The sequence below is a fragment of the Nicotiana tabacum genome, chromosome 10 (genome assembly GCF_000715075.1).
Source record: "Nicotiana tabacum cultivar K326 chromosome 10, ASM71507v2, whole genome shotgun sequence".
Taxonomy (NCBI): Eukaryota; Viridiplantae; Streptophyta; class Magnoliopsida; order Solanales; family Solanaceae; genus Nicotiana; species Nicotiana tabacum.
The window spans coordinates 13,023,156-13,048,659 of record NC_134089.1 but is presented as its reverse complement, the minus strand read 5'-3'; the positions used below and the strand labels follow the sequence as shown (position 1 = coordinate 13,048,659).

Genomic DNA, 25,504 nt, shown 5'->3' with positions numbered 1-25,504 from the left:
TGTACCATGCAAGAACGAAGCATATCGATGTGAGATATCATTGGATTCGGAACAAGGGGAGAACGAATTTTTGCAGGTAAAAAAGATTCACACGAATGAAAATCCCGCGGATATGCTGAGTAAAGTGATTCCAAGAGACAAGTTCGAGCTATGCTAAGAACTTGTCGGCTTGAGCTCTATATGTAAAACTGGAGATATCTCCTTCAGGTACATGGGATTGGAGGGAGAAATTTGATAGGTGCATCCCATGGTCCATGATTTAAGAAAGATGTTTTTTTCCTTTGATAAAGACTTCTAGTGTCTACAACTTTTATAGATTTGACAGCTGACATTTTGATTTGTTCACATTGAAGAGTTTGAAGTTTTTATATTTCATTTGGCGTCATTGATGACGTTTGTAGGAGTATTAAATCTCTATAAATAGAGAGCTCCTGAGTCATTTGTTAAACGTACCAACAAAGAGAGAAAGAAAGAGTGAGGCATCACAAATAAGATATAAGAAAATAACCTGTAAAGAAAATATAGAGTGTGAACGATATTATAGTAACGTGGGAATATCAAAAGAGGGTTATTTCTTTTGATTGTTGTAGTAATCTTTGGACAAAGTATAAAATTCTTTGCTATAGTGATATCAGTTGCTCCTCTCGGGGTCGTATTTTTTCCCTCATTCATAAGGATTTTCCACGTAAAAATATAGGTGTCGTTGTCCCTCTTTTATTCTTGTTTGATTACCGTATCTCGGTGCTACGTTATTATTTCGCTTTTATTACCGTGAATATTATTTACTGTAGGAGGTTTATTCCCATCAAGTTCTACATTGGTATCTTAATGGTGTGAGGTCTTTTCGGAAAAACCGTGTGAGCTTGGCCCAAAACGAACAATATTACACCATGTGAGTATCTTCGGGCTAGTTAGTCCAGCAACCTTAAGTTTCATGCTACACACTATAACATAACACTAAAGATTAATGTTTCCATAGCCATAGATACATAGATGAGGAGATAAGGAACATGTGAGGTGACACAAACTAGAATGACAAGCCTTGGAATGATTTGCTTCAGTAAAAGGAAGAAACTTCTGGTGTCTGCATCTTTTTCTTTCTGTTCCTATGGAAATCCCAGCTTCTTTCTCTGCCTTAACTACATTGCAGGTACAATTGAGCAGCCTCAATCGGCATCCATCGTACTGTCATCTTCTGCTACAAACAGGTCACTACAATATACCAAGGAAAGCCTGCCATTATAAATAAGTTTAGGGCAACTTTTCTTAGACTTAGTTTGAGTAGAAAGAATCAAGTATAAAGGCAATCATGTTAACAGAAGAAGATGGTGAAACGAATCTCCTACTGCTCCATTTCCCTACCTGAATACTCTCTTTGGTGCCAGTGGATAGTTTTGGTATCATATTGCAGCTCCCGTTCTTTTCAGCGTGCCCACTGTTCAAACTACGAGACTATCTAAGGAGGTCCGGACAGTATTTTTCTACAAACACTGAGATAGGCATCTTCATCAAGATATTCAATGAAAATTAAGAGCATAAGATTATCTTTCAATCCTAATTTTAGTACCTTATCTTTACTTCAGATGTTATTTTTATCTTGCTTGAGTATCACATTCACACAAAAGCACACATCTTCCATCAGGATATTCATTGAAAATTAAGTGGTCTGTAGATATGATCTTTCTGTCCCAATTTAAGTACCTTATCTTGACTTCCGAGGTTATTTTTACCAGGCAGTTGTATATTTCTGTATTTGTAAATACTAGAGGGTACACTATTTAGACAAATTGAATTGCATAGCACACAGGAAAGAATAATGATTCTAGTAATCATTTTGTACCCAGAAAAGAAATAGATAATATAACATGACAACCAAAAGCACAAGGAAAACTAGAATTTCTGAAAAACAAAATGTGTTTTCAACAATTGTAGCTTAAATTGCATGACAGAAAAGATGTAAATTAAGAAAATATTATTGTCATCGATAAACTGCAACTCTGCAAGACGGAATATGAGAAAATCAAAGATAGAATTCAGAGATAACACTTCTTTGCTCGAGATAGCATTTAAGGCAACGAGGAAAATAATTAGATAGCTACAATTTGGAGTTTAAAGAATAGTTTTCATGCAACATTATATCTCATGACTTAACCAGGATATGGAAATGTTAGCATGAAATTTACCTCGGAGAGATAAGAATAGCCACTCATCCACAGTTTGGCCTGTAGACGTCCTTTTAAGAATGATTTTGTTCGTGAATCCACCCTGTTGCATCTATCTCAACCAGAACTCAAAGATTTCAATAGCAGTAATCGGTACATAGGAGATCCACGGTCTATAACATGTTGCTCCCAATCCGATCGAATGCCAAAGGGATTTTCCTTCAACCACCCATCTTGATGACTGGTGCTATCATCCAAATCATGCACCACTGCGAGCTTGCCCTTACCATATTTCATAAATTCTTCTTTCATTCTCACTACAACTTCTTTTACATCAGATTGGAGAAATACCTGTGTTTAAGAGAACAGATCTGGATTAGCATCCTTCGCTCATGATATAATTTGTGCCTGTCTCACTCAAAACATATTAGCTATCCAAGCCACACTTTGTGTATCTAATGATGAATATGAATATTTGAACCTATAGATCAAACCATTGAAGGACAAAAAAGGGAGGCAAAAAAGGTGAATTCAGGGAGTCATTATTGATCGATTGCACCACCCTTCAAGTTAATATTTGTTAAGAAATGTAAGAACTTCTCGTTGACTTATTCCTTTTTAACAATGCATAACCAATTGCCAAAAAAAAAAAAAAATGCATAACCGGAGATTGTTATATGGGAGTCTTAGACTATGTATAATATGGTAGGTAATCACCACCGGCGAATGTGGTGGAGTGGATGAGATCACTCCACGCTTAACCAGAAGTCTCTTATATAATCTTGAGCAATCTTCACCTAATGAGCTAACTTTTGGAGTTGAGTAAAACCATGCTCCATCTTCTAAACAATATCTATCATTTATGTTACTACTTGAATCATGTCAAAATTTGTTGCTTTTTCAATCACATAGTTGATCACAATTCAATTAGAGACTCAATTGCATATCAGAGACACAGCACCACAGAGATGCAGTTTTACCTTTCCATCTGAAGCCAGTAAGTCTGCTATTGCTTCAACTAATGATCTTTGCACCATCCTCCATCGGTATTCTGGTTTATTGAAATCTGGATTTGGACACTGCAGTTGTGAGGAAATTTGTTGTTCCTTGTTATTAACATACAAGCGATTACATGGCCAGCCTTGACCATGGCATTTTGATATGTATCTTAGATTCTATTCAAAAGAAACAACAAAATGCCACCTACCTGTATTGACACAAGAACCAGATCACCAGGGTAACTGGAAACAATGGACCGGAATGTCGATGTGGCATTTGTTGCTATGAAGTATCTAAAAACAAAGATGAAAGAAGAAAACAAAAAAATTAGAACACGTAAAATAGAAGACTATCTGCTGCTAAAATACAAGTGCAATGGTTAGAGCACGCGCTTTTGAGGCAGATACTTTGACATTTTTCAACAGCAATTAGGATTTAAAAGAAATAAGGTATATTGGTTGCTAACTCCGATATTAAACACAACACTTTATTCGTGTGCATATCTTATAAAGCAATTAAATAGGGAGAAAAATACATACCCATTAGTCATGCCAGATTGAGAAACATGATCAATACAACGGCTCACCAACTGGAAACAGGGGAAAGTCAAATTATTAAGCTTAGACAGAAAGCAGCAGAATATACATTCTGCAAAAGACTCAACCTTTTCATTCATCTCCATGCCAAGAAAGTTCCAATCCTTCCTCATCTTTGCCATTCTGAACGGAAATAAGCCGTTGCCTGTAATTTGGTTTCAACTGTGAGAACTAACAACTAATAACGTCATTTGGTGCTGCACAACATGGGTAATTTTGATATGCAGGCTAAAGCTAAGGAAAAAAGGGCAGCCCGGTGCACTAAGCTTCCGCTATGCACGGGGTCCGGGGAAGGGCCGAACCACAAGGGCTTATTGTAGCTAAAGCTAAGGAAATGGAAATATAAAAAAAAAGTTTATCTTAGTAACGCAGGTGGCTGTCTCCCTCTTACTATAAGTTGGATCTTTTTACCATATAAAACTCAATCAACCAAGAACGGACTATATCTTTATAAGGACTATATGTCTATAACAAGTTTCAACATATACTCTCTCATTTCTCAAATCTCTTGTATCGGGACACACTGCAAGACTGGTGCTGTAGAAATGCAGATTTAAGATGAGCCGCGGTCATACAAGATCATAATTAATACACATCCGACGTAAAGCGCAAGTAGCAAGCATAGAGGATAACATGAGATAAGGTCATTTGATAGTTCAGTCATGTCCTACGTAGACCTCTGTTGAGTCTCCTGGGGGACTTGGTCTCCTTATATGGCTTGGACAATTCTCACTTCATGAGCTAGCTTTTGGGGTTGAGTTAGGCCCAATGTCCATATCTTATCATGGTATCAGAGCCGGACTCATCCCAATTCTTTGTTTCACCGATGTTGGGCCCCCATATTATATTATCCACGCTCCAGTTGGTAGGCCTGGACGTGCCAGGAGTGTTGAGTCTCCCACGTCGGCTAAGGGATGGGGGACTTGGTCTCCTTATATGGCTTGGACAATTCTCACCTCATGAGCTAGCTTTTGGGGTTGAGTTAGGCCCAATGTCCATATCCTATCAACCTCCAAATTCACCAACCCGTAGTTGTGAAACCATGATGATTGAAGGTGTTAAAAAGAAACGAATTAGACCTAAAATCATAAGGAAAAAAGTTGTCTCAAAGACCTACAATTTCTCGAAATAAGGAGATTGCGAAAAATAAGACAACGTAAGTAAAAGATCCATATGAGCGATATCAACTAGTTGTGATTAGGAGCGGCAAACGGACGGGTCGGGTCGGATATGGTTCGGGTCAAACGGGTAATGAAAAACGGATCAATTAGCCGACCCAACCTATATTTAATACGGATAAAAAACGGGTTAACCGGCGGATAATATGGTTAACCATATTATCTATGACTTCTTGCATATGATCACTTTTGGGAGAATTCTTAGTCTCCCTAACTTGAGGAACCCCCAATTTGAGGCTTTACAAATGTAAAAGTTAGACCCATTGGTTATCCATTTTCTAAATGGATAATATGGTTCTTATCCATATTTGACTCGTTTTTAAAAAGTTCATTATCCAACCCATTTTTTAGTGGATAATATGGGTGGTTAACTGTTTTCTTTTAACCATTTTGCCACCCCTAGTTATGATTAAGTCAACTAGTTATGATTAAGGCTTTGTCATATAAGTACGCTTACATTGAGTGCAATATTTGTTAATCTTTTTAGAGCGTCAGTAGAAAATGTTAAACTTCTAGTGCGAGAGAAACCCAAATTAATCAGAAGTAGAATGAAACAGTTCCAAACGGAGTGAAATGACCATTGAGGATTCACATAGCCAACACCAACTAGCTTGAGATTGAAGTGTAGTTGTTCTTGTTGTTGAAAGTGTAGCAAAAGCATTGCTGGTGTGTAATGAAGTATAAAGCTGATTTGAAGATATATATATATATATATATATATATATATATATATATAACAGAGAAACAAGGGGCTCTAAACTTCCTTCAAGGGTAAGAACTCTTTAACAGTATTATTCCAGGGATATAACCAATGTACGGGGAAACCCATGGATTCATTGCTCACATATACGAGGCTATAAGATTATGACTAAATTAGAGTCCCTCCAGACACTCCGGCAGTAAATTTTTTATGTTTCATTGTAAATATGGAGCTGTTACTCCATTGATTACTGGTGTAATCAAATGATTGCACATATTCAAACCCAAATAATATGATAGAAGTAGAGAAAGATGGAATCAGGGGAAAGAGAGATTTACCACTTCCTACATCAACAACAAGAGGTAGGGTCGTATTGGTATATATAGCATCCCAGTTCAACTCAAATGGGTATGCCTGCATAAACGCCAAACATTCATTAGTTCTGAAGCTAATACACATCTATTGGTAAGCATACTTCATATACTAGTGGGCATGTTCAAAGTCAAGTTCGAAGAGGACTATTAACAGTAATTTAATTCAGTGGTAAAGTATTTAGAACGCAGGAAAGACAAAAAAAACGTGTGCCGTATGGTAAGCAGTTATACAGGAAAGGAGTCGGGGTTGGTGGCAAGTAGGTCTATAGTTCCTTCATGAGAATTAAGGCTCTGACACCTTGCATTACTGTTCTAAGTAAATATTTCCGAGATATATGGTTCTGCGGCTCCCCTTAGTATGCTCCACTTTGCAGAAGAATAGTCATAATTTTGACAGCACATAACATGTAGCCAATATTGCAAACATTGGTCAAGATGTGAACGGAAGGGGCTTTTGATGAGCTTGTTTATTCTTGTTTCATTTCATATCGAGTCAAATCTTTGTCCTTATCCATGTGTCTACCTCCTTTTCTCTATTAACACAATTTCCTTTTTCTATCTACGTAAAATTTGAGGAAGCTGGATTCAGCTTTTTAAAATTTGTGTAACACAGCATGTTGAGTTGGAAAAAAGCATACTCTATCTAGTGCCAAGAGGCCGTGAAGCTTTCTCCCTTTCAGAAACTCCCAGACAATGGAAGCGTTTTCAATCAAATCGACCGTTACATAACTTGATTTCCCAACAAATGTCTCACATGCCTGTTTGCCAACCACAATAAGATCACAGTTCTTTTGACTAAGATTATAAAGCATTGCAGCCAATTTGGACGTTCCAGCAGATTCTTGATTTGATGCGGCGAACTTTATAGCTCCAATCCACAAAATTTTCTGAAAAACAATGAAAGCATGTTTCTCTGAGCATCTATTGTTTCCAAAAAATAGATCGTACAAAAACAAAATTATCATCATATTGAGCAAGAGAAACCGTACAACAAATGCTCCAAGTTATATCATCACAAGATCATAGAAGTTCCCTGTGACAGCTATTTCAATACATAAGATCACAGAAATTCTCATAGCCTGTACAAACGAACTGAACAGGTAAATTTCAAATATTTGGATTTAATTCATCCTATATTATAGGCACAAGTATTTGTGGGACAAGAAAATTTAATACCCGCTACTGAAGTCTAAGCTACTAGTTATCTTTTAACTTCAGCTTCTAGAGCAAGAATATGAAAGGAAAAGATGGGTAAAGGTAAAATCTAGATCAACAGTAGGACATCTACACTGTTGTGTCAGCATTGTAATAACAGCACCACCAACAATGATAATGGTAGGGAAAGAAGGCTTGACAAGGCAAAAAAGGGTAAGACTATGCGCAATAAATAAGCCCTAAAGAATAGGAAAAATCTAGCATGTTACTTGCGGCGCAAAAGTACTACTGCGGAAACGATTAGTTTAATTAGTTTTGACACTGTTTTTGTAGATGCAAATCAAAGGTCAAACCTACAATTGCGATCATGCACAAGAGATATCCTATGAACTCTCATGGATCTAGTCAAGAACACCAAATTGTGACCTAAAATTGAGCAAGAACCTTTACTTTTAGGCCTTTAGCGCAGAAGGAACTTCAGGGATTACCTTGCATCTTGAAAGCATGGAGATCATTTCCTCCAACGTGTTGGGTCCAACATCAACAGGTTTCCATCCTAAGGAACACATTTGAAAGCCATAAATATCTCAAAAACTATCGTCCCAATGGTAAATACTAGAGAGACATATTCTCAAACTTTCAGAAACGAAATTAGCTTAAACTCAAGCAAATGGAATTTCCAAAATAAGGACCAAAACTGCCGGAGAGGGATCAAAATTTATCATTCACCAAAGGACAACAATATGGAATTTCAATTGCAATGATGTTTGATTGCATGTTGGAAATAACCCATCACCCAACAGAACTGAGAAGTCCCTTTTTCCTGTAAGCTTATTATCAGGTGATTATTAGTCTCATTTCCAAGAAGACGACAAAAAGAGAGCAAGATAAATGGCAAGGTTAAAATTGCTTCAAAATTTTCAGTTGCGAGATCAAAATCAGTGATAATAGCAGTGACCTTCACATTTAGTGGCTAATCCTGGCATTATGATGGAGCAAATAGAATTTAGATGGTCAAAATAGCCACTAAATGAAGTTCGTTTAACTTTTTAAAAGTTGTTCAGTTCTCTTATCCATTTGATCCTTAATCTGGCACATAAAACAGTGCAGACCTAGGGGCTAGGTTGAAGATTAAGAGATAACTTTACCATCCATGATATGATTAGCAGTACAAATCTTCATCTGTAGTGGATAATGATCATTGAGGCACCAAAAGTCTTTTGGTAATACAATTTGTACTCCTCTTGCCTTTGAAGCCTCAATTAGCATATGGGCTGCTTCTAGTGATTCTTTTTCCACCAATTCCATAGGCACAGCTAATCCAAAAGCATGCATGATTTGAAATGCAGCATCTCCAACAAAGACTAAACCGTCACATCTAGATGCCAAAAATTGCAAGGCTGCTGCTTTCCCAGCGAGATTAGCTCCACCAATCTGCATTGCATCTCACATTATCACGTGCAATTTGTGAACAAAAAATTCCTTTTTCGTTTGAAGCAAGAGCCTGAAAATTACTCAATGTTGAAGCAAAAGATTCTCAGATGCATACTATTGCATAATAGGGTCTTTTGTTCATCTTGATTATTTTCTTCAGTTGAGACATTCCCTCATCAAAGTGAAATCCGGCAATGGAGGCATAGCAGAAGCTGGTAATACCAACATTTGATGCAAGAATCTTATGTGATTGGGAAAATGCATCATTAACAAAGATATCTACCCCAGATGATAGGCATCGTGCAAACTCTGAACAATTGGCTTGCTCCTGCTTAAACTGAGAAAGGTTCTCAAGTAGAAGGATGTCAGAATTATGTCCATCTTCCATCTGAGACTGCTCAAATCCAGAACCAAGCTCCACTGGTATGACTTCCATTTCAAGTTCTGACGATAGAAATTCTGAAGAAACACAATATTTGGATCAATTGAACTCCATTGAAAACATCTTTAGCTAACATCAAACAAACACAGTTATCGTGTCAGTGCAGGTCCCTTCATCATTGCCTAGAATGGGGAGAAGCAGCATGAACAATAAGTGAAAAGTAAGAAATTTGTAAACCTGCAACACGTTCCAATTTCAGAAGCTGTGAATCAGCTCTCGCACTCCAGCTACTTATTAAAATTAATTTTGCCCCGGCTTTGTGTAGATACTTGATGGTTGAAATTACACGACCTGCTGGCGACTGCTTTTTCTTCTGCTCCCTTAGCAGAATGGTCAAATCCAATCTGACCATGACAACTTTGCCCATTAGTTCCTCCTCTGGAAAATTTCTAAGGGTTTGAACATGAGGTAAGATATCTGAATCTCTTCCGTCACGAGCTTCAGCCTAAAAGTGGATTCTTGTCTGGGTAAGAAGAACAGACAGCAGACTGAATGGCACACGAAAAAAACAATAAATATAGTCACGTTATATTTTACGTGTTTCTTATATTTTTTACATTCTCAATCAATTATGGCTTCTCAGTGTCTCTTTCATTCTTTTGGACATGAACTAAAACAATATGCATGACAAACTAACTACTTAAGTGTATCAGGTAAAGTAAAGGAGCACTTTGATATATCAATACTTTGCTAATTTATTGCTGAACTAACACTACTCAAACTAGGAGGTCAAGTTTTAATGGTTGCAGAAAATGACAGCATATACAGTAGAAAAAGACTTTTTTATGACTGAGGAATTCATTGTAGTTTAGCTACAAAACTCAGTGCATACTAGGCCCACCTCTCTGCCCTTCTCCACTTAAATACCTGTCTTAGTTCAACAGGTAGGTCTCAAACTCGTGACGTGACCTTAGCGTTGAACCAAAACTTGCGGCTACTGAATAGAAGTGAGTTAATAATACTACCGGATAAACAACCACAACAATCCCTGTACTTAAAGTAAAGCCAAATTATCCAGAGACTTAAACTCTTTTAAACATATGTAACAAAATCGATTTAAGCATCTAAAATGCAACCCAAGGTCAGAGCACATATTCACTTACCGACAATTTCTCCTAGACGAAATGCAAGATTTTGAAATGAATTATAGGAGTGATCACTCAGCTAACAACATTTGTTATATACATTGCCCACAATGATTAGTTAGGGGATACTAAGGCACTTATTAATTATTAATATGCAAGTTCACAATTTCCAATAGGCTTGCTTCTAATCTCAGATCATTTAACATAGCAAATGCGCATTGCATCAGTATATATCGCGATATGCCTATACTTCATTCATGAAGTCAAATACTTTAATTAGTTTATATGAAGAGGAGAAATGTCATCTCATTCAATTGAATATAATGCATAGAAGTACAGATACAATAGAATAACCAAAGCCAAAACATTAAATTGGGGAGAGGGAAAAAGATGAGGCTAATTCAGATTTGTGGTTAGCAAGAAAATATGTGGATCATATGTATGTTCATTGGATAAGGAGAAGTCTTTAACATCGGGGATTAGGAAACAACAGTTATCAACAGTCCATGTTAGCATAAAACATCATTTTCTCGGTAATGCACTAGTTGGGTCATGTATCTATAACTTAGATAGACAAACAACTGTCGAATATTTTCTTAAAATGTAAGGAGAATAAAATTATTGAAATTACCTCGTCTGGAAGTGAATGCAAATCAGCATAAGCAGCTAGCTCCAGATTTAAAGCTGAAAACATACAAATCGAGAACACCACTTATAAAAGGATAACAAGATTTTGGACTTTTTGTTCTATCACTTGGAACAGCAATTTTAGTAATAACCTTGTGGTGAAAATTGAACCCTTTTACAATTTTGGACTGCAGAAGGCTTCCCATAAGACAAACGTGATCTAATTTGTGGCGAATCTTGAAACTTTGTACAACCATTGTGGAAATCCGATATTCTTGGTAAAGAGTATCCTAAGAAGAAATTCAGAACCCGACTCATACTTTCTTGTTTACTGTCGATCAATTTGGAACTACAGGCTGCAAAAAATATGAAATAAATAATTAATAAACAAATAAATAACACAGCGTTATGTTACAGATATTTTGTTACACGGTTCAACACTGCTTCAGACTGAACTGCATAGAATGTGTTACACCTAATTCAAGAACTAGTGACAGTTCGAGAACTGGTTATTCTACTCAAGTCAGCTGAAGGAAACTTCCGAGAGACTTGAACAAGAATTGCAAAAGAGAAGATGAGAGGGAGCAGGGGGTAGAAGAGTTTTTGCTAAAATCTAATTGTTGATAAGTTGATTTTACATCAAGTTACAAATGCTTATTTTTTAAATGTATTGCATGTTTGTTAGCAAGCAATTTAAATATTATCTGATGAAAAATATCATTTTTTTGCAGTCCCAGAAGGATTTAGCCAATGAGGGGAAGAAACGCTAAAAAGTAAGCAAGGCATGAAATATAGCATTTCATATGGCCGCACGACTTGGAGTGTGTCGGCAAGACAGAAGAAAAATGGAATGAAGATTGCAATGATTCCACAAGTCATGCAGTTGACAACTTGGAAGGCCACCAAGCACTTCCCAAATAACAAGTTCCGGCAGAAAGTTGGTGTTCTCAATTATAATGCGTATGCAGTTCAGTGGCATGGTTGTCAACTGCACGCTCAACAGAAGAAAACTGCAGAGGTTATTCATTAAAGATGCTGTGCAACTGCACAACCTCCGGTAAAGTTAATCTGCAAAATGCAATCTGGAAATTTCATGTGGACCGTGCCAAAACGTATAAATACAATCTTTGAGCACATTTTGGTAACTTTTGGCCTGGAGAAGAAGCTTTGAAGCAGAAATTCATCACAATACCATCATCCAAGTGAAGAATCAAAGAATTGTATTCATTATTCCTTCTACAAGTACATGTACTTATACTAAAAGATCAGTAGCTATGAGAAATCCAACTGCTCTATCTAAGCACATGGCGGAGCTAGTTCTTTACCTATGGGGTCGGCCGAACCCATTAGATTTCGTCCAGATCCTGTATTTGTCTTAAATCATCTATCGAATATGTACAAATTATTAATTTAGAACCCAATAACTTAAATGAACTAGAATCCAGAACCCAAAAACTTTAAATCCTGGCTCTGCTTCTGTCTAAGCAAGCTAACTAATTAACTAACTGCATCTACTTAAACTACCCAAATGCATAAATAACTTCCTCTTAATTAAAATAAACTAACTAAACTGCAAGCCAAATTTGTGCATCAATATACTTGCTCAAACTTCTGACAGTGGAGAAGCCACCCTTATTGCTGGAAAATTACATTGCGTAGATAAGTAAATTCTTTTTATGTAGTATATATACTATATGCTGGATTCCTTGACTTCTTAGTGTATTTACTTCTTTATATTTTGACTTAAATCCTAGCTCCGCCGCTGCTACCATTTTTTTGTGCATCACAAGGTAGCTGAACAATCTCAAACGACTTGTCTATAAAATCCTATGTATACATTATCTTTATTTGGACATGCCTAATGCCAATACTCGATAGTTTCTCTATCGAGACAATTTGTCTACACAAATTAAAAAGACTTCAGTGACAAACAACGGACAGAATATTAATTGTACCAACAAAACTAAACAGTGACGCAAAATGCGTTAAACTTTACGAAGTTTCTCGGATTACCTGAAATGGTTGAAATAAACAGTGGCCTGTTCCTTTAACTTCTGCTTGTCTTTTGTTTGTTTGAGAGGGAGGGAAGGAAGGAAGATAATATGTTGGAGGAATTAAAAGAAGAAGAAAAGAAACCCAAAAATAAGAAAAAGCCAATTGCAATAACGTCCCTCTCTATTCTAGGATAATACATATACATCCTTCTAGAATTATGAACTACACTCGCCTCCCTCAATATAAGCTTTAATATATAACGTTTCATTCACACTCTTTTTTTCTTCTAAGATTTTATTTCTTTATGAGACGATTTAATGTTATTCTTCTGTTAATTTTAAATTTAAAGATATTTTGTTACCCCTAATTTAATTCAAATTGCATTGATCTAATTATTTGTTTAAAATTTACTATGATTTTATCCAATTTTAATTCCAAAAATGAGACTTATACTCTGCAAATAAGTGTATAGTGACGAAAAAATAATGGGGTGACTAAGAAGGACAATAAACAAGTAAATGCATGTGTATATTGTTGTTATTTTTTTATGTTCAAACTAATAAACATTAATCATTTTTCTCTAAGCCTAATTAGAGTGAAGATGTGTAAGATATGCGCCCTCATTCTTTTTCTTCTTAAAAATTAAATTAAACTGATCAAACAAGTATACTTCGTAACTTTAGTGAATTAAAGTTAGTAAGTAAGGTTGAACTAATTTAGCTTTAGATTATATGAGCACCAAAATAGCAAACATTGTCGAAAAGCTTGAATTCCAAAAGTGAAATTTAGTATCAAAATTTATATTCGGCCATGTTATAATGTCACTAATACTCACTTAAAATTTGATGCTTACCCATTTAAGTTGATATCGAAGAATTATAACTATTGTATGGTACTTAAAGTGAAAAAAAATCCCCTAAGACGTGTGCTGAGGGATAGTTTCTTTTTTCTTACTTCTAAATCATAAATTCAACATGACTTGAATGAAGAAGAAAAAAAGAACATGACTTGAATGTTGAGTCATTGAAAAATAAAAAATTAAAAAAAAAGAGGAAAAAAGATTTTTACTTGGCCGAATTTATTTACTTAATCTAGTCGGTGTGTATAGATTATATGTTGATTATGTACAGTTAGACTTGTATAATACATGAATTATTCATATATTATATATCTGTAGATTCTTTTTAATTTATAGATTTATTCGGTTGGTAATAAATAGTGAAAATACAGGGACTAGTGCTGCAATAAACTTAGTACTGTACCTTTTATCTGACTAATAATTACGTCGGGTGTAACTGTGTAAGTATCGGATCCACGCTAGCTGCTAAATCTTCAAAGTACAACCAGCTAAGCCAAACAAACACCACAATCAAGCTCACTCTCGATCTACGCCGTCCAAATTTCTCCCTCGCCGGCCGCCGATCTATTCCCCGACCAAGATGGGTGCCGGTTTCCTCGTTGGCGTCATCGGCGTTCTAATTCTATCTCACGCTGCTTATTCCACTGTCCAATGTAATAACCCCCCTTTGCTTTAACTTTTCTTCTCCTCTTTTTATTTATTTATTTAGAGATTCAATTTTTTTATTGAATTTCAGATAGAGCTTTGCTCAAGATTACCGAGGAAGAGTTTTCTGGTCCCCCTATCAACGTAAATTTTCATTTATTAGTCTTTTATTGAATTTACAGAATTGCCACTGTTGATTAAAATTGAATCTTTAGATTGATCTACTATGTTTTTGATAATGATTTGCAGGTTGTGATGGAATTGATAGTTAGTTTAGTATTATGCTTGTGGGCTGCTCTTGCTGCTCCTGGAAAATTCAAGTCAATCCATCCTCAATCTGAGGAAAACAGGTACTTCAACTCATTCTTTTAAATTGGGGCTTGTTTATTTTTCTGTATTTTTTATTTGTATCCTGAAAGTAGTTTAAATAGAGTAACATGGTCAATCAGAATTCTTATAGCTGAGCCCAACTTGTTTGGACTGAAGCACAGTGGTTGTTTGGGGGGGGGGGGGGGTGGGGCTTGTGTATTTTTATCATTTTTCATTGTTTTGTCGTACTGAAATTTTTTGGAGTTCAGACCTGAGGGGGTATAGATCATTGGTGTAAACACTGAAACCACAGTTATGGAAATATCTATTGCCACTATCTCACAGATGTGAATGCTTGCACTTGTACATATCCTCTATGCATTTATATTTTGATATAAAATTCTGTTCTTGTTTTTTATGACGTAGTGGGCGGGCCAACTTGCGTGCAACAGGTGCCGAGTAACTCTGTGCACCAAGAGTTAGACAGATAGGAAAATCACCTAGTGTATTTTGCATTTGCAGGGATTTGAACATGAGACCTCATGTTTCTCTTCCCACTTCATTGACCACTAGGCCGCACCGTACTAAATTCTGTTATTCTCAAGCACTCACTAGCACTATATCTTTTTTCTTTCTCTAAGTCGATGAATAACCAGGACTTTACATCATTCATGAAGTGCTCCTCGGCCATCAATGAGTATCATGTAGAAATCCTCCTTCCTCTCCTAATAAAACTTCATCAATTTCTTAGCAAAAATATAGCCTCTCTATTCTTACTGTCTCACAGTTGTGAATGCTCACTTGTACATATCCTCTATGCATTTATCTTTTGAGATAAATTGCATTTTTCTCAAGCACTCACAAGCAGGGGCGCATCCAGCCTTATAGATGTGGGTTCGTTTGAACTCATAACTTTTACACTAGACCTCGATTTATCTATGTAAAATCCACTGGGATTGTTGAAAATATTGAACTATGAACCTATAACTTAAACAAGGTGATGGGTTCAGTTATTGGAACCCTAGTCATGAGTCATGAACCCATAGAAGTAAAATCGTGGATCTGTCTCTGGTCACAAGACTTCTAGTGGAACTATATCATTTTCTTTCTGTCAATGAATGACGAGGGCTTACCTCGTGCATGAAGTGCTCCTAGGCTAGTTTGGAGGTAGTTCTAGGCCAATGAATATCATGCGGAAATCCTCCTTTTTCCTATAAATTTTCATAGCAAAAATATAGGCTCTCTATAAATTTCCATAATTTTTTTTTGCATGTAGCGCTTGTTGTAATCTAACATGCATAAATCCAAACTCGTTCTCTGTCACTCTTGTAATATCCCTAAATGTTTGCTTTATCATTCTTTTCTCGAAGTTTGAACAGCTTTAAATATATCTTTCGTTTTTATTTATCACAAGGTACACTCTTTCGCTATTCGTTTGGTATGTTCGTTGTTGTTTCACTCCTTAAAACAAATTCGTAGCTTGGTGAATCATACTACAACTTCTTTAAGGCACTTCAGAACCTCCACAAGGATACCATTTGAACCATATGCTTGTCTGACTCTCATATTTCATGGCATCCTTTACTTTAGGGGAGACAATGCTTCAAGTGAGCTAACCTTTTTTTGTTATGGACGTATAAATCTTTAAAGCTATCCCTGTGATTTCTGTTGAACAAGTGATCAGATTACTATCTCCATCTTTCTTTGATTTCACTACCTCCTATTATAACTTGTTGAGAATCGTCTTTAATACAACTTTGTCCAAATATTTACCCCTCATCCCTCTCAACCATGCTAGCTTATACATTTCTTTGTATCTAGCTTTTAGTATCGTCTAAGGATTTATCATGTGCTTTGTCAGTCGCCTTCTTGTCTTCTCTCTTCACTAACTTATGTTCTTCAAAGGGTTTTCCATCTACTGCTGTTGATAACTTCCTATACCGCTCCTTCTCAAAAAAAAAAACTCCTATACCACTCTTTTTTTTCTTTATTGGCCTTGCATCTTATCATTCCGGTGTCACCATTACTGTGGTCGAGGTCTTATACTTTTAGATATAGCTATACACTTGCTACATTTTAATGCAACTATTCATTTTCTTCCACTGGATAACTGTGTTAGCTTCTAACTCCAATGCCGCCTCCTTCAATAACTTGTCCTTAAATGCAATTTGGTGTGTACCATTTAGTATCCCCCATAGAATCCTCGGTGCTTGCAGCAGTCCTTCTGTTTTGCCTCACACTTTCGCTTCACGTCTAGAGCCACCCGTCTATTTTGGGCGTTTAAAGTTACTCCTGGTCCGGACAACTTTTTTGGCAAGGATGAAGTCTAATTGACTGTGATACTTACTTTTAAATGTTATCGAGTGTGATTCCCTCTTTAAAGTAGGTTTTGGTCAATTTTGATACTTGGACACACCTATATTTTTCCGAAATTTAGTATCGGTTTCCTTATAATGCAGTTTGTTGAGTATAGAGTGTAGACAATTTGCTTTCAGTTTTCTCATTTAATCATACTTGATGAATATAGACACTAATGAGGTTGATTGTATTCTTTTGCCGCACTGGTTTTAATAAGACAATATCATTAATTCTCTCTATATCTGTAACTTTATCCATAAGGTCATAATTTTGTGGTGACTCTTTCCTACTTATATCTACCGCAGGATACCTCAAATTATGAGTTGTGTTGTCGATCCCTTGACCTTTTTTCATATTCATTTAGTCTCTTGTGGATACAGCCATGCAATATTAACCTTCCCTCTCTTTAAAGGTATTCACTAGTTCTAGGTCTTTCCAGTGAACAAGTCTAAGATGTCTCTCTCTTGGTCTAGCTTTTTTATCCTCATTTTCAAAAAATTCCCAGAATCCTTTCTATCACTACTATGTTGATGTGGTAGGACTAACTTCTTTATCCACACCCATGCATGGCGTATAAACCCTTGCTTATACTCCCTAACCACCCAAGTACAGATGATCAGATTGTTGTCTTTCTCGTGTGTTTTTTTTTTGGTAATTGAGAAATCCCAAGGGTGGCGCAAGATTGAAACTCGATGGGTAATGGGCCTGCCCCTCTACCCTCCACCTAAATACCAGGCTCAAACCCATGATGTGCATATGATGCACTCTTACCACTAGACCGAAGTCCTGGGTGGCAGATGGTTGTTTTTCTTAAAGTCAAATCCAATTTGCATAGGTTTATTTTCAGTGGTTTTGGGTAAGCAATGTAAAGAAAATATGACGCAGAGAGAGATCATGGGAAGCATATTTGATATTTAGAAAATATAGTTGGATATTGACTTGTTAGAAAATTTGGGTACTGGAATTTGTGAGGGCTCTTTTAGACTTACACATATAGCACCCTATTATCTTTCTTCATAGACCCTTCTTCCTCTTTGCGATGCAAAAGCAATGTCAGGGAGGGCGAGAGAAAGGAGAGCACATATGAGTGGGATGGAAGCAATAAGCGGAGGCATGAGTCTTTCTCACGAAGATCGAAGCTTAGAGATGAGTCTATTCCAAATTGACTGAAAAATCCGGGGTAGGAGGCTTGATGACAAGTGACAAGGTGAAGAAAAGCAAAGGCAAGGCTGATCTAAGAAAAGACCGATTCTCAACTCTCTAGGTGATAGTTACCATTTGTTCCATGTCATTGTGGTTGTATGGCATCTATAAAGTTAATTACTGAAGGGCTGAATAAGAAGTCAGTGAAAAATTTATGTACTTTTCCAGGTTTCTCCAGATTTGAATTACATGACCCGCCTTTAAATTCCATGAAATAGTACGTTTTTGGGGTATCTTTTCAGGACATTTAATGAAGTAGAAACGCTAAAGTTAGTTGGTAGGTCCCTGACTAACAAGAACTACTGCTATTTTTTTTTGGGGTTTGGGGGGGGGGGGGGGGGTCAACAGTTCATTTATCCTTCCACTAATGTTTGCATTAGGCTGTCTGCATTATACCCCTTGGATCTTGTGGGAACGCGGGATGCTTTGTGCACCAGACTGCCCTTTTTAACAATTCATTTATCCTTCTGGTGTGTTAAGTTCACGTATAGCCAAGTGAGAATTGGTACCAGAAGTCAATTCATTCGCACTTACGGTGTTCGAGATATGTCTATATTATTAGATATCTCATATATCTCTATTTTGCAGGGTGGTCGCTTTGCCTGCCAATCTGGATTTCATGATCTTTAATCACCGCGGAAAGATATTTCCTCTGGAAGCTGACTTGAAATTGAAGTGATGGGATGGACAGATTCGGCATTCATGAAGTCAACAAATTGTCACCCTCCAAACCAGCCCATCTTTCGTTATTATGCTTAGAGAGGATTGTTTTAGATAGTTTTGATATTGAACTGCATTCGATTACTTGAGCAGCACTAGTTGAATGTACTTGTTAGAGGGCAGGCGGGAGAGACATTTTTCTCAGTTACATATTTCCGTTTTTGCTTGCTTAGATTTTATTTGTATGTTACTCAGTTTTCAGAATAGTTCAGCACTGGAACTGTATAATTACCCCGTTTTTCATAATTTCAGGAGTTATGTTCTTTACCCTCTTTAAGGACATTATTTTTGTTGAACGAAGAAAATGATCTATATCTCCTTATTCTGTGCTAGCTCTCATTTTCTAAAACGTCATAGGTCCCAAGATGTCTAGATTCTTGTCAAGCTAATATATGTAATTGCGCAACTACGATCAGATGGTGCATATTTTTTGCAAAATTTTTAAGTGCTTAAACAAAGATCAATCATACTTCTAAGTTGAAGACCAAAGAGCAAAACTAGAAAGGTACTTTTCTGTTTTCAAAACTCACTCCGAGTGAAAATGGGGAGCAAAGATGGTCTTGGGGGCTTTGGATTATATTTCTTATTATCCGCCTTTCAGTTTATTGCATCAAAATCATAATGTGACTCTTGTAACGCGAAATAACTCAACTATGCCTATAAATCACAAGTTGCACCATCCTCCCTCAACCATCCTAGCTGTTGGAATGAAATATCACCCTCTATTTTAGTAACTTTTGCCAGGTAAAATCACAATAAATTCAGCAAGGGATAGAGGGGCCACAGTTAAAAGAAATCCATTCAGTTCCCATCCATTGGCTTTATACCAAATTTGATTTCATTGGTGATAACATTGACCCTTCTTGCTCTTATCATACAGCTTAGTTAGGCCAGTCCAACAAACTTGCATGCCCCGATCACATGCATAAAATAAACGACACTAATTGCCTTGGGTTTCATATATAACTGAGAACATCCACTCAAAAGTCTATAACAATAGCTGGATAATGATGCAAGATTATGCAGGTAGACCGCAAATGCAATTTACAGGAGTATATAGTTATAAGAAAAATCCCTTTCCTAAAATCTTCTAGCATGATGGTATAATCCAACACAAAATCCAATAAAGAAAGGGAATAATACACAAAACCCATCTAAACTTAGCTCCATTTGCAAAACTTGCACAGCTGAGCTATGATGTGTTATCTCACGGCTTGAACTTCTAAAACAGCAGAAATAAGAGAAAGCAGCGGGAGATCTAGAAATCTAGTGAATGTAACCACCAAACTATACAAAAAAGAGAAATGCTTAATTGGAACAGTAAATAAGTAAAAAAGGTTATCCCTCTCTTACTTGGAACAATTACTGTTTAGCTGTTTGTCTTCTGAAACTATAAAGAAAAACTGCCCTCAGCATACGTATGACTGCAACAAAAGTTACAACTCCACAAGGTTTTAAGAGAATATCAAAAACTGTTGGTCTGGACTAAAATCAGCAAGAAATCGATGGATGATTAGACAAGATCTTTCAGAACAACCACAAGTATGTTCTCTCTCACAAGTACTAACTAAATGATACTAATTGGCAGTGGGAAAACACATGTAAGAACATACTTTTCATAGAATTCAACAAACTACAGTACCACCTTTCCTTGACGACCTAACAAAGTAATTTCCCTCATAGATCACTATACTTTAATTTGGGAATTTTAATCAATGTAACAGAATCACAAAACTTCCCATCTCTTTTTAAACAATCAAATCATCAAACCTTTTCAAATTTGGCTCCTTGGTTGTGGACTGTGGTACAAGCAATATTGCAGGCAGGGTATTGCAAGTACTTGAATTATAGCTTGGTACTTGTTTATTAGATGAGACAGATATAATAGTTAAAACTTCGCTTTGTGGGTAGCTTACTATTTACGCTATAGACAGGGCAAGGCAAGACACTGGAATATAGCTCGAGTCTACGATTAGTCCCTGAGTTACCAGCCTTGCAATAATAAAAACCAATCTGTATGAAATGAAGAAAAAGACTGTAAAAGGGACCAGTTCAGTCATTTTCCTAATTAAGAGAACAAAACAACAACACATAATTTTCTCATCAACTTTCACGCTTCATCCATCAATCCCAAATTCAAACTTCTGCATGAAAATCTGAATAATGAAAATTTCACAGCCATCAAAAGCAAATAGATACAAAGATCAACACCACCGTTCATAAAAATCTTGTGTTCCTACTCTATTCCCTCCTTTTCATTTGCTTATTCCTTTTCTCTGTTTGTGCGTGAGTGAGTGTACATGTGTGTTTGTGTTTTTCTTTCATTTTTATAGAGGGAGGGGGAGTGGGTGGGTGGAGTAAATAGAAGGAGAAACTTCATTTGCAAAAGTAAAAGATTCTCACTGAGAAAAATTCATTGGAGAACGAACAATGACTAACCTCGAAAAAATGCTCTACACTACATCTCAACATCCACATAGACTCTGTGACATTCGCAGAAGAATTACAGTATGGCTGACTTTTACCTAAACCTAATCACTTGCTGCTGTTTCGAACAGGGAACGGAAGTACCCCATCAAGCTAACCAATCCATGAACTAATTTACAACTGGGTTAACTCCTGCTGATTTTCCCTAGATTGCCTCAGTATTAACTCGGCTCTCCTCTTCTTATCATCTCTTTCTTCATCTCGCCTGAAAAAGGAAGCTTTTCTCTCAGAACCCTTTTTCAAAAGCCTCAGATCCAACGAATCACCTAAGACTTTCTTTCCAGTTCTAAAATCTAAACAGACAGCAGGCCTCTTGTCCGGAAGATTTTTATCCGCACCATCTACTGTTTCAGAAAGCCCATCCTTCATTGCCTCAATTGCAGGAGAGAACGTCTCCAGTAAAGAAGTGTGATTTTTATCGTCTACCCCACTGGAAAGTTTAGCTGGAAGAGAAACTATGTCCACATCTTTCTCACCAGGTTGAAAAGGTTTTGCAAGAAATGGATTTTCGCTTTTACTAACACTTGATGCAATATCAACATCATCCGGCGGCTTAGAAGTTGATGCTACTGCTGAACCATTGCACACCAATCGCTGTTGTAAATTTAACAAAGATATTTCCGCCTTCCTTCGCTGCCTTGCTAATTCAATTTTATCAGCTCGAGGATCTGATGCCCTCTCATTCCACGTAGGGGTTCGTATATAAGTATGGGGATCAGGAAATGCAGGCAACCACGGCGGTACGTGCTTAAATGCCGGTGTTTCACCAATTTGTGAAAAACTGGGTATCATCCTCTGATTCTTTACCACCGGAAAATGTGGAAGAGGTTGAGAAAAGGGAACCTCTTCAGCAGATTCCACATACTCAACCATCTCCCTAACAATACCAGAATTTAACCCACAATGGTTCCCCTCTGATGCGCCCAGAAAACCAGTGGAGGCACACATATCCTCTAATCCTTGAATTACATCAAACACGTTGCATTGTGTTCTCCCAGCTAAATTAGCACCACTACTAGCAGTCTTGCCTAGGTCAATTATATACTTAATTGCAACGTCTGCAAGCGATTCGAGGGCAGATTCATTGAAGCTCTCAAACCCAATGCTTTCACATATTTGAGCCACAGCAATCCTCGATATTGCTCGCCCAAAATCGTCGAAACCAGCTCTTTCTTCCCCGGTATTATCCACATTACTCTCTTTCTCCCTTTTACCCTCCGCATTACCTCCATCGGTCATATTCAAATTCTTGAATCATTTAGGGTTTCTTTTACTCAAAAACCTCACCACTCAGCTAAAACTCGTGTATTCAACAGAAAAGGTTCACAACTTGGCAATGTTATAACAATCCGACAACTCAAAAGTGCACGCTGAACCAAAGAATCTGAATTCTCAAGAAACTCAATATGCAGTTCAAGATCTCCACACCCGACGTTGCAACATAAAACCCTAGGTATTAGGCTGCATTAAGGAGCAAAAGAACAACCCCAATTGCCCAAAGTACAAGTACACATGAATTATTAAACTACTGGCTTTCCCAAAAAATTAAAATCACAAATTTATGATGTTAATGAGAACTCCAGAACAAAGAATCAGTGAATTCTTCAAAAAAAGAAAAAACAATATAGAGCTCAACGATTCATGTACCACACTTGGTAATTAATAAAACCCTAGGTATTGGGCAGCATTAAACGAGTAAAAGTACAACCCCAAATGCCCAATGTACAAGTAGACATGTACAGGGAATGTATGAAGTGAATACTTACAGCTGATTTAGAAAGTAATTGAACTTGAGAAGGGTTTAATGGAGAAATCTGATAAACCCTAACGTTACACAAAAATGAAGTTTTGGATCGAGAAAGTGGAGGGTGGAGTAGAGGAGCGGGACCTTTTTATAGAAAAAATTACATTTTAATAATAGCATATCAGTCCATGTAGTTTGGGGAAGTCACAATTGAGCCCTGTATGATTGTGAAAAGAAGTCCTCAAAAGTCAAAACCCACAACTAAGGCTTAAACTATAATTTCTTTTTTTAAATAGTTTTATTACACGGAGGGGGAAAGGGAGGAGTCTGGAACCAAAATGGCAAGTTTTGCACTCTAATTACGTTTCTACAGTTATAAAAAAAAGGTACATTTGTACCTAAAACACAGTATTATACTGCGCTTTATGTTAACGGAATTTTAGCCGTTAACGTAAAACGCAGTATAATACTACGTTTTACTTAATAATTCATTTTTTTATGCAAAACATAGTATTATACTGTATTTTACATCATTTTTTAGCCCACCAAATGTTCTGCGGATAACTGACATAAATAATTCTTTTTTTTGTGTAAAACGTTGTATAATACTACGTTTTACTAAAACGCAGTATTATAATACTACGTTTTACTTCATTTTTGGGCCCACCAATAAGTGTTCTACGGATAACTGACATAACAATAATTCAAGTACATAAAGCGTGGTATTATACTGCGTTTTATATGAAAAAATTTTGCATCCCAAACTAGGGCTTGCCTTATTTAAAGGCGTTAGGATTTTATGAAAATCCATTCAAAACTTTCCTTCAAACTTTTGTTCATACTTCTCTTCTTGTTATTAAGCATTTTTTAATAATGTCTGAAGAGCCAAAAATAAGGGTTTTATTATATTGGGGGAGTGAGGTTATAATGGAGAATAACTCTGTGAGGTATAGTTCACCTCCACAGTGTCATGTTAAATTGTCGTTTACAATGGAGTACGATAAATCGGTATCGTTGTTATGTAAAAAAATGAGGTGAGGAAACGTTCGGTGAACCTTAAAGTAACCGGTAGATTTCCATATTTTGTGACTCCATAGGGGTTTGCTTATTATTCTGAGTTTAACATCGAAGATGATGAAACTTTTAGAGATTTTTTGCGGATTCCGGATGAACAGGGAATTTATTGTAATAAAATTATTGGAAATGTACGTCAAGGTTGAAGACGTTCCCAATAATGAGGGTGTGCATAGTAGGGATAACCCCCATTCATCGAGTGGTTATTCTAGAGCAGTTTTTGCCGGACAGATTCCTGATGAAAGAGCTTGCCTTGATTTAAACTTGTCACCACCGGCGAATGAGCAGCGAGAAAATAATTTTTTGACTTTATATAATCCACATGACGACTGGTAAACTTCAATTTTTATACGCTTTAGCGATGTTTATTTTATGTTTGAATTGGATTTGTATTAACACTCATATTTTTCATATGGGGTACCGTCCGGATATGAATTTTACAAGTTATGACCCCGCTCCTAGTTGGAACATGCGTAGTTCTGGTGTGTTGGACCACGATGGTCCATCCGGGAGTCATCATCAATAAGAAAATATCAATCATGAAATGTCAACACAGTACGACTTGTAAGTAAAGTGATATGGCTATATGTAAAGTATTTATCTAGTTGAGTAGCTTATCATTTTGTTCTTCTTGTGCAGTGAAAATGAGCAACTTGATGTTCCTGACCTCACACAGTTGCCCTAAACGACGTATTGACTCGTGATTTGGTAGATGAGCAGAGTCAGGAAGATGATAGTTATTATGACAACAATGCCGATGAGTCTGGAGATAACACACCCTTCCTTGATGAGGGTGATGATAAGGAGGAAGTGAATGTCGAACCTGAGCTGACGAGGGAGCATACTCTTTCACCTCCCGTTAGACCAAGAGTGTACGAGTCCCACGTTCCATTTCATGAGCGGAATATTCCCTACCTTGATAATTTTCCAAGTATGTCGGACGTGGATGCCCTTATAAGGGATGCTGACGAATTTCGGTCAGCAATGTGGGATGAGTCTAGACTAGCGGTGCTGACAAAGGGCATGTATTTCCCCGATAAAGCTCGCATAATCAGGGCTATGAAATCGTGAGATGACAGTAAGGGAGTCAACTACGGAGGTATACAAGGTTGTATGTCGTAGAGACTTTATGGGTTGTCACTAGATGTTGCGTGCCAGCAAGAAGAAATTAGGGTTGTGGAAAGTGGGTAAATATATTAACACCCACATATGTGAGATGGACACATTCAATGAGAATCACTTCAACCTGGATGTAGACTTGATTTCTCTTGTCTTGATTCCATACTTGGAAGTGTCCATTAGGTTCAAGATTAAAGAGTGTATTACAGCCGTCCACCAGGAGTATGGGTGTACTATAA

The 25,504-nt window shown here is 36.9% G+C and overlaps 3 protein-coding genes across 14 annotated transcripts; 1 reads left to right on the top strand and 2 right to left on the bottom strand.

Annotated features, from left to right (window-relative positions):
- Positions 1 to 841: 841 nt before the first annotated feature.
- On the bottom strand, positions 842 to 12,857 carry LOC107791283 (uncharacterized). 12 transcript variants are annotated; one of them, XM_016613318.2, is made up of 16 exons: positions 12,766 to 12,857; positions 10,905 to 11,108; positions 10,757 to 10,809; positions 9,218 to 9,485; positions 8,714 to 9,057; positions 8,313 to 8,598; positions 7,653 to 7,720; positions 6,648 to 6,896; positions 5,974 to 6,049; positions 3,826 to 3,902; positions 3,701 to 3,750; positions 3,370 to 3,454; positions 3,143 to 3,241; positions 2,184 to 2,513; positions 1,363 to 1,490; positions 842 to 1,233 (listed from the first exon to the last, which is right to left on the bottom strand). In XM_016613318.2, the coding sequence occupies exons 2-14, from the start codon at positions 11,068 to 11,070 to the stop codon at positions 2,280 to 2,282; spliced, it is 2,055 nt and encodes a 684-aa protein (XP_016468804.1). In that variant the 5' UTR covers positions 11,071 to 11,108; positions 12,766 to 12,857; the 3' UTR covers positions 842 to 1,233; positions 1,363 to 1,490; positions 2,184 to 2,279. The 12 variants fall into 12 exon arrangements, with proteins under 12 accessions (XP_016468804.1, XP_016468805.1, XP_075078687.1 ...); XM_016613319.2 differs by having other exon boundaries at positions 1,363 to 1,481; XM_075222586.1 differs by having other exon boundaries at positions 842 to 1,212; positions 1,363 to 1,481.
- A 1,183-nt stretch (positions 12,858 to 14,040) lies between these two features.
- Positions 14,041 to 19,108, top strand: LOC107791285 (membrane magnesium transporter). Its single transcript, XM_016613326.2, has 4 exons — positions 14,041 to 14,259; positions 14,343 to 14,395; positions 14,501 to 14,601; positions 18,710 to 19,108. The coding sequence occupies exons 1-4, from the start codon at positions 14,187 to 14,189 to the stop codon at positions 18,798 to 18,800; spliced, it is 318 nt and encodes a 105-aa protein (XP_016468812.1). The 5' UTR covers positions 14,041 to 14,186; the 3' UTR covers positions 18,801 to 19,108.
- Positions 19,109 to 20,936: 1,828 nt separating this feature from the next.
- LOC107791286 (transcription initiation factor TFIID subunit 8-like) lies at positions 20,937 to 23,187 on the bottom strand. The gene has a single exon (XM_016613327.2). The coding sequence runs from the start codon at positions 22,565 to 22,567 to the stop codon at positions 21,443 to 21,445; it is 1,125 nt and encodes a 374-aa protein (XP_016468813.1). The 5' UTR covers positions 22,568 to 23,187; the 3' UTR covers positions 20,937 to 21,442.
- Between the last annotated feature and the right edge of the window lie 2,317 nt (positions 23,188 to 25,504).

Coding starts and splice junctions, on each gene's coding strand:
- LOC107791285 (XM_016613326.2), top strand. CDS start 14,187: ATGGGTGCCGGTTTCCTCGTTGGCGTCATCGGCGTTCTAATTCTATCT. Junction 14,396..14,500: donor TTTCTGGTCCCCCTATCAAC/GTAAATTTTCAT, acceptor AATGATTTGCAG/GTTGTGATGGAATTGATAGT. Junction 14,602..18,709: donor CCTCAATCTGAGGAAAACAG/GTACTTCAACTC, acceptor TCTATTTTGCAG/GGTGGTCGCTTTGCCTGCCA.
- LOC107791283 (XM_016613318.2), bottom strand. CDS start 11,070: ATGAGTCGGGTTCTGAATTTCTTCTTAGGATACTCTTTACCAAGAATA. Junction 3,242..3,369: donor TGGTTCTTGTGTCAATACAG/GTAGGTGGCATT, acceptor TCACAACTGCAG/TGTCCAAATCCAGATTTCAA. Junction 2,514..3,142: donor TACTGGCTTCAGATGGAAAG/GTAAAACTGCAT, acceptor TCTTAAACACAG/GTATTTCTCCAATCTGATGT.
- LOC107791286 (XM_016613327.2), bottom strand. CDS start 22,567: ATGACCGATGGAGGTAATGCGGAGGGTAAAAGGGAGAAAGAGAGTAAT.